Source organism: Benincasa hispida, chromosome 11 (assembly GCF_009727055.1).
Source record: "Benincasa hispida cultivar B227 chromosome 11, ASM972705v1, whole genome shotgun sequence".
NCBI lineage: Eukaryota > Viridiplantae > Streptophyta > Magnoliopsida > Cucurbitales > Cucurbitaceae > Benincasa > Benincasa hispida.
In genome coordinates, this window is record NC_052359.1 from 69,417,016 (window position 1) to 69,431,181 (window position 14,166).

Sequence of the window (14,166 nt, forward strand, 5' to 3'; positions counted from 1 at the left end):
ATTCAAACAATCGTTCTTGAAATTAACTCTGTAGTGTTTCTTGAATGCATAATCATGAGAACCCTAGTTTCCAAAGCAATCTAAGAAATTAACATGAATTTGCTTAATTGAAGTGTTTTTTACTTAGATTGGGGCTAATTGGTATGATACATGTTAATTAGCTAATAGGATCTTTAGAATTTTTACCCTATTCGATTATGGGATGTTGAATTTTCATGTATTTATTCAAGATTAATGATAGAATTAACCTAGCTAATAAAGATTTCCCAAGAATCTCTTTCTATTGAATCTTTACTAAAAAGAAAAAAGAAAGTTTGTGTTATAATTGCTTTTATTTTGATTTTACTTAGTTTTTTTAAAACCAACAATCCCCCCTCCCCCATTTGTTACAATTTGGAATTCAAAAGTCAAATCTTGTTAATTAATAGAAGTTTCTTGTAGATCGACCTCTTAGTTCCGCTATAACTACATGTTAGTTTTAGTTGTTGTTTAAGTATTATAAATTTCATTTGCCTTTGGTTAAATTGAATTAATGATACTGATTTCATCTCGAATATCATGGTGAAATGTAAGTCTCAATTATCAATGACGTTATATAATGAGACTAGTCATTTCGTAGTCTGGTCTTATACAAACTCCTTTGTATAAAATACCCCGGTCACATGTCTCCACATGAATTATCAGGATCAGATCATTTGTAGCACTTTACAACAATTGTAACATCTACAAAGCAGACCATATTCGTAGTGTCACCAAGATAAGGTACCCAACCATATCCATCTACTACGATCATTTAAGTTATCACTTAAACATGATCCACATGTATGTTTAAGCTATAGATGATAACCTTGGAGGTTAATTTATTCGTTTGTGGGTTTAATGCTACTAAATGTCAAATAAAATATCTCATATTTTATTAAGTAAATAAAATGTTTGTACAATACAATTACAAACTACAGGATCCTGTGAGATTTAAAGAAATCGTGAAGAAGTGTTTCTTCACGGGTTAGCATTAGATCTTCTTGTCGCGATTCTGCTTCAGAAATTCAACCCCTTCAATATATATATAATATTATATTACATGTTAGTTAATTTTTTTAAAAAAACGTGCACACATGAGAGGATGGAAAATTGACAATCATGTAAAGATATATCTCATTAATGCTCAACACCATGCACTATTAGTGGTTTTTCAAAAAAAAAAAAAAAAAAAATCACTTTGAATTTATAAAACAATTAATTAATTACATTCTCTCTCTATTTTATCCTCTCCCAACTCCGAAGAAAACCCTCTCAATTTTTTTACACTCTCTGGGTAACCTACCAAATTCTTTCTTTTCTTTTTTCTCTTTTTTTACTACACCATTTCTCTTCTTGTCCTCCCTCTTTTTTCATCTTTTTTTTTTTCTCAATCTCCATTGTTTCTTTTTCTTTCTTCTATCTCTCTTATTTTTCTTTCCATCTCTCAGGATAATCTACCAAATTCTTATTTTTCTTATTTGATTACTACGTGATTGTCACACCTGTAATTACAAAAAGTTGAACTCATGGCTTTGGATTTTAAAAATGTATTTACCATACATTTCCCTTAAATTTATTCTAATTTATTTTTATTTTTTATTTTTAGTAAAATTATTGATAGGTATCAATATATAAAGTACATTATCTTTCTTCTATCTCTCTTATTTTTCTTTCATGTTTTTTCTTTGTCAATTTTTCTCTATCTTCATTATTTTTTATTTTCTTCTCTATTCTCTTTTTTCACTTTTTTTCTCATTTCATCGGAAATATGGAACCGACAAAATCGCCAACGCGGCCGGCCGACGTCTTCAACGTCTCCGTAAACTGTCGGACCTAACCGATAAAAATAGGATTTGTCAGTGGTCGACGACAGTTTTTGTCCAAAACCACTTCGGCCGGATGATCACCCCTAAAATTATTATATGTTATTAAACTTAAATTACTAAGAACCAGAAATAATCTTTTCTGTTTTCCTTTTTCTTTTTCTTTTTTTTTTTTAAGCAAACTAAAAGCAATATTAAAAACCTAACACGTTTTAATTTTTTTAATGAAAGGGTCGAATTGAGAGGATTATTATAAAAAAGAGAATAACTTTCAGATCTCATTTTGTAGATTCAAGAAGCCATTTATTTATATATCCTTCATTGGGTTGCATTTGAAGCAAATAATTCAAAATATTCCGACTTGCAGAAACCAAAAAACAGAGCCAAAGCGAATGGAATCACCTTCCAAAACTGCACTCGGGATGTTAATCAGTTTTCTCTTGTTTCTCTATGCTCTCTTCTGGGTTTTATCTAGAAGATTACTATCCAATTCCCAACAACGGAAGAAACTTCACCCACCGGAAGTCGGTGGCGCCTGGCCGGTGATCGGCCATCTTCATCTCTTAGGTGGCTCTGAACCAACATACAAAATCTTGGAGAAAATGGCGGATGCTTACGGACCAATTTTTACGCTGAAAATGGGAAGCCATAGAGCTGTGGTTGTAAGCAATTGGGAAATAGCGAAAGAGTGTTTTACAACAAACGACAGAGTATTTGCCTCTCGCCCCAAGGTTGTAGCCGCAAAGCATATGGGCTACGATAATACCATGTTTGCATTCTCCCAATATGGTCCATTATGGCGCCATATCCGCAAAATAACCACCCATGAAATTCTCTCTAACCACCGCCTTGACCTTTTACAACACATCCGCAGATCGGAGGTTCAAAGCTCCATTAACAAACTTCATGAGTTATGGGTGGTCAAGGGAGGCGAGAAAGTGTTGGTGGAGATGAAGAATTGGTTTGGAGAATTAACTTTGAACATCATTTTTAGAATGGTGGTTGGAAAGCCATTTTCAACTGCTTATGAAGGGAGCGGCGACGATGGTGCTGAGGGAGTGCAGTTTCAAGTGGCGCTAAGGGATTTTCTCGAATTGTTTATGGCTTTTGTTCCGTCAGATTCGTTTCCGTTTTTGAGTTGGTTGGATTTGGGAGGCTATGAAAAGGCTATGAAAAAGACTGCCAAAGTTTTGGACAAGACACTTGATAAATGGCTTAGAGAACATGAGGAAAGGAGAGATTATAATAATTGTGGCGAAGGAGAGCACAAGGAAGAGGACTTCATGGATGTGATGTTGTCCAGAGTTCGGGATGTTGAAGAACTTGCTGGCTATGATGTTGGTACTCTAACCAAATCTACATGTTTGGTAAGCATTCTTATTTTAAACATTTAAAGTTTTAATTATACTTTTAAGCATGTTGGGATAGGATGATTCTATCAGCGATCATTGAATGTTTTGGAACTTGTTGTGTAGAATTTAATATTGGGTGGAGCAGACACTACACAAGTAACCATGACATGGGCTCTTTCTTTACTTCTCAATAATGAAGATACACTAAAGAAGGCCCAACTTGAACTAGATGAACAAGTAGGTAGAGAGAGGTTGGTAGTAGAGTCGGATGTAAAAAATTTATTGTATCTTCAAGCTATTGTGAAGGAAACAATGCGTTTGTACCCTGCTGCACCACTTGCTGCCTTCCATGAGGCCATGGAAGATTGTAATGTTTCTGGTTACCACATTCCTAGAAGAACACGTCTAATAGTGAATCTCAAAAAGCTTCAAAAAGACCCGCTTGTATGGGAGAATCCTGATAAATTTCAACCAGAGAGATTTCTTACAACACATAAGGATTTCGATGTTACAGGACAAAGTCCCCAGTTGATACCATTTGGGAGAGGCCGAAGGATGTGCCCAGGAGTTTCGTTTTCCAACCAAGTTATTCATCTAACGCTTGCAAATTTGCTTCATGGGTTTGAAATTGGAAGGCCATCTCAGGAGCTAATCAATATGGAAGAGAGTGTTGGAATAACAAGTATGAAAACAACCCCACTTGAAGTTGTTTTAACTCCGCGTCTTTCTGCTCGAGTTTATCTATGATTAAGCTTCAAAAATGATTACAGACAAAATGAAATAGTGCAGTACGAGCTTGTGTTGGGTTTGGGTCGGTCCAATATATTAGACCATTAAAGGTTAATCATTTAATTATTAAAATATATATATCTATATTTTTTTCTTAATCAAATATTATTAATTTTTTTCTATTAAATTTAGGGGCAATTGCAACTTTCATAAAAAAAAATTAAAAATTGGGCGTGCGTCCCTAAGTTTTACTTTTTTGCAAACATGTCAAATAATTTTCGCCTGAAAATTTTATTGTTATCTGATTTTTATATGATTGTTATATGATTGTTATCTGATTTTTATGTAATTGTTATGTGATTGTCACACCTGTAATTACAAAAAAGTTTGAAGTCATGACTTTGGTTTTTAAAAATGTATTTACCCCTTCAATTTATTCTAATTTATTTTTATTTTTTATTTTTAGTATTTCCCTTAAATTTATTCTAATTTATTTTTATTTTTTATTTTTAGTAAAATTAATGATAGGTATCAATATATAAAGTACATTATTTAATTATGCAACTCGTGTATCATGATTTTAATTAATTGTATCAGGGTGAAAGTTGTTTTTGTATTTTGTTTTGTTCTTATATTATGGAGTTGTTTTCATTTGATTAATTTGATTTTGATGGTTTGATTCATGCTCCGACATTAATTTTTTTGTATTTTAAAATTTGTTTATCTAATTTTGATTGTATATCTTAATTGTATTAATTTTGTCAACTAATATGCAATATATAAAGTATATCAATTAATTTGTTTTATTTCCAAAATTTTTATATGATTTTGACAACATGTAAATTTCATTTGATTTAATAAGTAAATTGTAAAATGTATGTATCTAATATTTCGTGTATATTGACCGATTGATATACTATATTTAGAGAAGAAAAAACATATATATTAATGATATTGTTGATATATCAAATAAGAAGTATTATTCAAAATGATATGCTTAAAGAATAACATTTGGTATCAGTACTAGTTCAAAAATGCATCTCAAGTAGATCATTAGTGTACCACTAGCATATCATCATTCGTTAAAAATACAATACTAAGTGTTACATCAGTGCATCAGCAATTTATCGATATTCATTTAAAAATAATTTAGAATTTAATTGTGACGTATCAATAGTATATTAGTAATCATCAATCAATCATCTTAAGTATATCAACAAACGCTCATTCTAAATTCATTTCAAGTTTGATATCGATATATCAATAATATATCAATTACCTTATAAAAATAAAGTAGTATTTCACTTACATTCATTCTCAATTAAATTTCAAGTATAACATTGGGATATTAATTAGTAAATCAACATCAATTCAAAAATCATCTCAAGCATGACATTGTTGTATCATTAATATATCACTGTCTCTTAAAAGTATATTTATTATAGTATATCAATTGTAAATAACCAGTCATTCGAAATTTACTTTCAAGTGTAACATTAGTGTATCAAGAGTTTATCAACATATGTTATTCCAAATAGCATGACAAATTGAACCGTTGTAATTGGATGATGACGTTGTTGAGATTTATGTCCTACAAATATTGTCGTCTGTAAATGTAGACAAATTATTGAATAAATAAAATGTCATTTATCTACTAATAAATAAAGTGTTATTTATTTTCATGCATAATCCAAGTTCAATAAACTAAGATTCAAGGATATTTAATATAACTTGAATGATATGTGGTTAAAATACAAGCGGATCGCATTCAGGAAATAACCTAAAAAGTTTATAGTATATAAAAAAGGTTGGGTGCCTTATCCTGGTAATACAATAGATGTGACCCACTTTGTATGTATTACAAATGTTATAAATGTTACAAACGATTTGATCCAAATCATTCATGTGGAGACATGTAAATAGAAGTATCCTATTCAATGAGTTTGTGTAAGACCGGACTACGAAATATATAATCTCTCTTTGTAATACCGTTAACTAAAGAGATTAATATTTTAAACGATAACCATGTAACTCCATCTCAATCCTGAATAAGTTATGTGAAGGAACTCTAAAACTAGAGCATCTGTGGGCGGAAGCGGATCGTTCCAAACTCCATTGTGAAAGAATTCAAACATTTACAATTAAACAGAAACGATTATGCATTAAAAATAAATTACAGCATACTTCTTAAATTAAATACAAGGGATCGAGGAAACAATACCTTTGAAGAACTCTTTCTTCACGCATTTCCCTCGATCAGTCACGAACGCAACGAACAGCACGAATGCAACGAGCAACTGGAAATTCCTTGATCACAGCGAGTAAAACTCGATCCTCGAACAGATAGACACCACCACAAGATTATTTTGGTATTCTCGGTGTGAGAATCCAAGTGTTGTGGGCTCGGTATGATTTTGGATTGAGGGAAGGAGGAATGGAGGAGGAGGAGACGATCTAGTATTGGACAGAAGGATCGTATGGCAAACGGAAGTCTATCACATAGACTCGCCATTCGATGGTGTAGTAAACGAGTACTATCGTATAGTGAACTCGATTCTATCATTTAGTCTCTCGATTAATTATCTGATAACTCGTTGCGCGTAGAATGAATAGAAAAACTATTTTTCATCTTTATCCCACAATTGCCACAAACCGTTTAAAACCACTCACTAAGGTCGGTTATTGAGAAAAAGAATTATCAATTATCACATAATTAATAAATTATAAATAAATACAATAACTAACTTATCATATTATATTTAGAACCTATAGTTTTAATATTGCACCATATGAAACATATACCCCATAGTTTTTTTCTTTATATAACATTTAATATAAATCATATTTATATTAATTCCTCCAATCAAATAATGTATCAAATATATCATATCAATTATATCATATATAATTGAATCAATTTAATTGTATCATATATAATCAAATTCCCTCTTGTTAATTTGAACATTTCAAATTAACCCAAAAACTGATTCTCAACTTAAATCCATTGAGCTACTAAGGGGACCTTATGGATATGTAGCTTAAAGCTCCAACGGTACGTGAATAACTATCTAAACTCTTTAATCACGATATCCACCATTCGTTAACTGTTGGGCACTCCACTAAAGACTGACAGCTACACTCTTCATACTACAGATATATTTCTGTGTCCATTGGATATAACCGATCAATAGTACGATGACCCTTCACAAATTGCTCGTAAGTATAGTTGGGCCAATATACCATTTTGCCCCTATGGTTACATCTAACTCCTTAAGTACGATTGATTCCTCTAATGAACAATAGATCATAGTCCTACTATGACTAAACCCTTCTCGGGCCAAGAAGAGGTGTGGCACCAAATTGTTCAAGCCCCAAAATCAACCTTTAAGGGAGCAATTTATCTACTTACCCCTGCTTTGGAGAAGGAGTGAATTCCATATTGTGTAGCTGAGTTCCTAGTTCCCCAATCAGACGAATCCCTAAAATGATAGGCTTGTTAACTTGGCGATCTGCCCACTTTCACCCATGCAAATCAAAGGACCGCCCTCATAGGCAGATGTTCACAACTCACTCAGGATTAAGGTCATGTTACCTATGGTTATCCTAGTGAAATGAAAATCTCAATTATGAATGGCGTTGCATAACGAGACTAAACATTCGTGGTCCGATCATATACAAACTCCTTTGTACAGAGTATCCCCGCTTGCATGTCTAATACATAAATGATTAGGATCAGATCATTTGTAGCACTTTACAAATAACACCTACAAAATGGGCCACACTCGTAGTGTCACCAGGATAAGGTATCCCTCCTTTATCCATATACTACAAATCATTTAGGTTATCACTTAAAGCACGATCCACTTATATGTCTCCACATACATGCTTAAGTTACAACGATAACCATGGATCTTAGTTTATTGGTTTATGGTTAATGCAACTAAAATATCACATATTTCATAGACTGAAGTGAATAAATTATCATATATTATAAATCACAAAATGTTTGTTCATACTAGTGTTTACAAACTACAGAACTCTACGAGATTTAGGACATCAACCCCAACAATCTCCCACTTGTCCTAAAGCTAGTGGGATGTACAAGATAATCTAATTACAAGTACACAAAATAATAAACTAGGGCACAAACGCCTAGTACAAGAACTCCCACTTGCCCTCGTCCAACCGTGGTCTGTCCCATAGACCCATACTCTACAGGTGACCTTCAAACACTATAGTCACGAGGGCCTTCATAAACAGATCAACAACGTTGTGCTCTGAAGCTATCTTCGTGATAATCACGTCCCCTCGATGCACAATCTCTCAGATGAGATGGTATTTCAACTTAATGTGTTTGTCGCATTTATGACTCCGAGGCTCAAAGGAATTCACCAAAGTACCATTATTATCACAATAAAGGGTGATAGGCCTAGACATGTCTAGAACATTTCCAAATCAGTCATAAACTTTCTGAGCCAAATGGCCTCCTTAGCAGCTTTACAAGCCATTACATACTCGACCTCCATGGTGAAGTCAGGGATGCACCCCTACTTGGCACTTCGTCATACTACAACCCCTCCGTTAAAAGTGAACAATGATCCAGAGGTGGATTTCCTAGAATCCTTACCAGTATAAAAATCATAATTCGTATATCCTATAAGGATCAAATTCATACAATCATACACAAGCATGTAGTCCCTCGTTCTCCAAAGATACTTGAGGATGTTCTTGAAGCCTGTCTAGTGACCCTGTACTAGATTAGACTGATATCTATTGACTATCCCCATAACATCGCGTACATCAAACTGCCTACAACAGATGCATAAAGGACCCGTCTCATTTTTTCGACCTCTTGAGGTGTCTTCGGACACTGTTCCTTAGACAATGTAACTCCATGCCAAAAAGGCAATAGGCCCATCTTGGAGTCCTGCATCGAGTACTTGATCAACATCTTGTCAATGTACGATGCTTGAGACAGTGCTAGTAATTTGTTTGTTTGATCCCTAAAGATCTTAATCCCAAGAATAAACTGAGCCTCTCCTAATCTATTCATTTCCCATCCAAAAGGATCCCAAATCTATCCTTGTCTAAGAGAATAACATAGAAGACTTTTTTGTGGTCTCCAGGGTTTTGGTACGTGCTATATTTTTTAGAAGATCGGGAGAAGACATTGAATATTTTTCTTCAAAAGTTTATTTGCTATTGTCCCTTATCAATCTCACATAGAAGCATGCTTAATTTACTGTTTTTTCTTAAATTTTATAATTTAATCCCTATAATAAAATTGAGGCAAAACAATCACACGCTTCTGCAAAGAAATTCGATTCCTTCAGACATACTAGAAAATTAATACTCTAGAACAAAGGAATAAAGATTCAAATTACGTCCATGAATTATAAGAAGGCCATGAGCACTTATTGATTGGTAAATTTGGCATATGAATTATATAACTAATACATATACTAAATATAAATACTACTACAAAATTGGGCCTTAATGTCAGTTTAAAACTGATATTATAAGGATACAATGTCGATTGAAAACCGACATTGAAGATCATGTTATAAAAAGTCTTCAATGTCGGTTGTCTTTAATGTCGGTTTAAAACCAACATTATAGATGTCCAAGATTTCAATGTCAATTACCTTCAATATTAGTTTTCAACCGATATTGAATACTATCTTCAATGTCGGTTGAACATCATCTTTAATGTTGGTTTTCACCTACTTTTTATCAATAACTGTCTGTTATTAAATGTCAATCATGGTTTTGTTATTGAAAAAATAAAAGTACATATACACTTTTTTTTTTTTTTTTTTTTTGCTTACCTACATGCAAATCAATAATATTTTTCTTTTATTTGTATATGCACAAAATAAAATCTTAATTGCCATTATATATACAACTCAACTTTAAGCAAATACAAAAATTAACTAATACACAACAAAAAGAGTGAGAAGTTATACAATCAAGTAATCTATCAACAAGTTACGTTGACTAGTATATATATAAAATTCAAAAGCATAAAGATCAGAGAGTTGGTTGTCTACTTTGGAGGGCCATATAAATACATAGAAAAACAAGAAAAAAACTAAAATAATCGTACAATTGAATCTCATCATACCAACAAAATTCTACCAATCTAGAGTTTTACTTGAGACAAAAAAAAAAACATGCCTTAGCTTATAGAAAACTGCAGTTAAAAATTAAACATCAATACAAAAATTTAGATTATTCAACGTGATGTTTTCATTAACTGATATATTGTAAAATTTCATCTTCATGGAAAAGGGAAGTGAGAAACATAAGTTAGCATAAATATTTTTGTACTTATTATAAATGAATAGAACAAAGGTTGATTTTTTTCTTTGATAAGAGACAAAAAAAAAAAAAAAAAAAAAAAAAAAAAAAAAAAAAAAAACTCACTCCTCTATTAGCTAGGGTAATAGCCATTATAGTTGTAGCTTCCATGATTTATGAGAGAGGGTTCAATATAAATCCCAAGAACTTCAAAATCTTACTCTTCTAAACAGAACGAACCACAAAATCAACATAAATGTCATAAGAGCTAAATTTTAAAGGAGAATTCAAATATTGATAGAATTTGTTCCCTCATTCTTTCTCTTTTCAGTTAAAATTATTGCAGTATATCATAAAATTTAAACTAGAATCTTAAGAATGATGATAGAATTCAAAATTGTCTTAGAAATTAACTTGAATACTCCTAATTAGTTTCAAACTACAAATAAGGGATTTTCCAAGGTTTGTAAAGTAATATGCAGTGCCTTAATTGATTTTATAGACAAAGTTTAAAACATAAAACTTACCGAAAATGTTGTGTACTTCATTCCCATAAATATTGGTCAGAACCCTCAAATCTGTCTCGAGTTTTCTCTAAGAACTCAAGATCTATCTCATCATGGTTTTTGGGAAACAAAGCAAAGCAACCGCCATAAATGATTAAAAAAATGAAAGAATATACAAAGACACAGCAAAGCAACCACCTAAATGATTTACAACATAAATTTTTAAAAAATTTGTATTAAGTAAAAGAAATGAAAGAATATACAAGGACATATTAAAGAACCTTACCCACAAAAGAAGGAACCCCAGCTCCAACTCTAAAAAATAGAGGTTAGCAATGGTACCTAGGCTGCCACTGCAAGCACAAGAAAAAGAAACAAGAAGATAGCAAGCTAAGAAAAATGACATTTGTTGTCTGCTTCTAACGATGAACATGAGGAATGAACGTTCTTAAATCCATTCCAGATTCTAGTAGTGTTGGTTCTAAGTATTGCTATTGATATTTCATTGATTCTAGTAGTGTTGGTTCTTACTATTGCTATAATTTATAAACGTAATATAGTACTGTGGTCATCAAACATGCCTACACGATCCAATCTAGCATTTAAATAAATAATCTCTACATATATTTAACATGTGCAACAACAGTCTTTGACTCTTTATTGTTTATTCAAAATGCAGTAAGAATACCATAGATAATCCATTATTTATAGACTACTTTCAGAAGTGATTTATTAGTGCTGTTAGAAAAAGTAAAGGGCACTCAAACGTGTGTTTTGATAAAGTATCAGAAGAGTGTTTTAATAATTCTTATAACATAAAATTAAATATTAAATAGATATATCACTAAGCATTTTCAATATAAGTGCTTAGTAAAGTTTTTTTTCCCTCTAAAATCACTCAATTTGAAGGTCGTCCCTAACAAAATCACGAGTAAGCAACTATTAACAAAATAACAACTAAAAACCAGAAATAAATGCAACACCACAAGATTAATCCTAATTGCATTTCATCACTGCACAACTTGACTTACTGACCTCTTTATGTAAAATACACAATTACCTTCCCTTACCCTCTCATGTCATGTATCTTAGTTTCTGTGGGTTCACTTCTTAATCTAATCACAAGAAGAGAGAACAGAAAAAAGAGGGGAAAAAACATAATGATGGTGACAGAGTTGGAAAGGGGGGTTAAATTCCGCAATCTTCTCTCGAAAGGTATATATTTGATGAGATTGTGATAGCTCTCAACTGCCATTTGTACAAAAATCCACACTAAAGAGGAGTGAACAGGAAAAAAGAACAATGAAATGAAGATAAAAGTCTATTTTGTAATTTCTCAAAAAAAAAAAAATAATAATGTAGGTAAAGTAGAAAAACATTGTTGTTGTTCCAATAAAAATGTCCAGGCAACATCTTCACATCAATCAAAAAACATAAAAGAATGTAAAAGAATCGACACACTAATATACGTAGTTCACTAACGGTGTGTTAGCTACGTCCATAGGATAGAGAGAAAACAATATTATTAGAGATAATGTTTTCTGAATACCATATGGTGCCTCCAAGAAAGATGGTTTTCAAGACTATCGCGCGTAATAAATTCATATACAAGAAGCCTTTGATAATCTTCAATACAGTATCCAATAAGTTTAACAAGATTGGGATGGTAAAAGCTCTCCGAGAAAGCTAACCTCAGCCTGCAATACATTCATGGAGATTTCAGCTATTAAATACCTATCCATTCTACATATTCATTACTAAAATATCTTCTTTTACAATAAAATATATTAAAATCAATCATTTGATCCCAAATTTATAGACCCTTTTGAAAAATCAAGAGTTGAGTTACTATTCATTACTTTAATTAATTTCCCAACTGACCAGTCGTTTCCATTCTTATCTTTGGACTATCTCTAAGTGTCTGCCACCAAATCCTCCATTCTTGATTTTTTCAATGATATTTTCTTCAAATCAAATGACATTAAAGTAATAAAGATAAAGTTAAATGATATAGAATGCCCTCTAACGCCTCTTTATGTGCCTATCATTTTACACAGTTAATTTTTAAATTATCTAAAAATCCCTATGTTGATCATGTTTAGGATTTGAGAGAAGAAAGAAAAAGATGAGCACTAGAGGCAAATGTTTTCTTTAGTTTCTCTCCTCACTGAGCCTTCCTCTCTCAACCAACAAATAAAAGAATTGTATGATTAAAATGCATATAGTTGAGTTCAAACAAATTTTTTTTTATAGAATCGAAAGACGAAACTGAAGAAGAAAACACTAAAATTGAAATGCAAACCTCCCATTCTCTGTGTCCTTGAAGACCATCCGAGCTGGCCTTGGCCATCAATGTTGCACATCAAATGATCATTAACATATGTTTGCCACGACATTTTGGTATAGAAATTAAATGGATGTTAGGGTTTATTCTTCAAACATTATTGAGTTTCTTCTTGTTGTTGTTATTGAGGCAAAGGATGAAGCTGGTTTTGTTCTTCGAAGATCAAATAGATCGTGGATAGATCTGAGCAGTGGTCGAAATTGGAAGAACGATGGAGCTCGGCGGAACCCTTGGCATGATCTGGTGAATGGCGTGTGAAATGAGCTGATAGACCTTGAAGAATGGCAGATCGAGAACAGATTTGAGTGGTGGAGCAAACGGTGGAATGCACGGGGAGCTAGAGTGACGAAACACATGGGGAACGAACAGATCTAAACCCACGACAAATCTGATGAACAGGAACATAGATCGTCTAAACCCACACCTACAATGTCAGTTTAAAACCAATATTAAAGACCCATTTTTTCTTTTCTTTTTTTTTTTTTTTTTGTTAAGAAACCGACATTGTACATCCATATTTAGTTTTTCAACCGACATAAAAACTCAAATTTCTTGTAGTGAAAATAAATCAGTTGATTGATACACCACATATAAAATATATAAACTAATTAATAGACCAAACATAAAGTATATCAAATATATATACTATTGTTATGCAGATGATGCACTAAAAAGGGTAAAAATGGAATAATAAAAAACGTAAATCAAATCTAGTACTTTTTTTCACTATATTTGTAAATTTCAAAAAAATTGTTGCTAAATTTACCATTTTATAGTAACTTTTTGTCATTCTTGCAATTGCCCACATGAAAACCTATACATTTACATATATCCATCATAAGCCTACTAGGTCGATGTGATGATCAATCCAAATACGGACCAAATCTGGGGTTATTTAGATTTGGGGGTGCTTTTGAAATTTAATTAGGAAAAATGGAGTATTTTGAAGTTATTTAGGTGGAAGGGGTTCTTTTTTTGTCCCCATCCGAATGCGGACAAAATATTGGCGATTGCATCTCTTCAAGAGACGCATTCCTAAAAAAAATAATAATAAAATAATCTGAAGACGCATTCCTAAAAAAAATAATAAT

At 32.2% G+C, this 14,166-nt stretch overlaps 1 protein-coding gene and 1 long non-coding RNA gene across 2 annotated transcripts; one reads left to right on the forward strand and one right to left on the reverse strand.

Annotated features, from left to right (window-relative positions):
- The first annotated feature begins 1,716 nt into the window (after positions 1-1,716).
- On the forward strand, positions 1,717-4,021 carry LOC120091593 (cytochrome P450 CYP82D47-like). Its single transcript, XM_039049691.1, has 2 exons — positions 1,717-3,211; positions 3,320-4,021. Exons 1-2 carry the CDS (start codon positions 2,237-2,239, stop codon positions 3,941-3,943), a joined length of 1,599 nt encoding a protein of 532 aa, XP_038905619.1. The 5' UTR covers positions 1,717-2,236; the 3' UTR covers positions 3,944-4,021.
- Positions 4,022-10,356: 6,335 nt separating this feature from the next.
- LOC120091615 lies at positions 10,357-13,561 on the reverse strand. Its single transcript, XR_005485753.1, has 3 exons — positions 13,034-13,561; positions 12,281-12,428; positions 10,357-11,084 (listed from the first exon to the last, which is right to left on the reverse strand). It is a non-coding gene; the product is annotated as an uncharacterized LOC120091615 (long non-coding RNA).
- Positions 13,562-14,166: the final 605 nt, after the last annotated feature.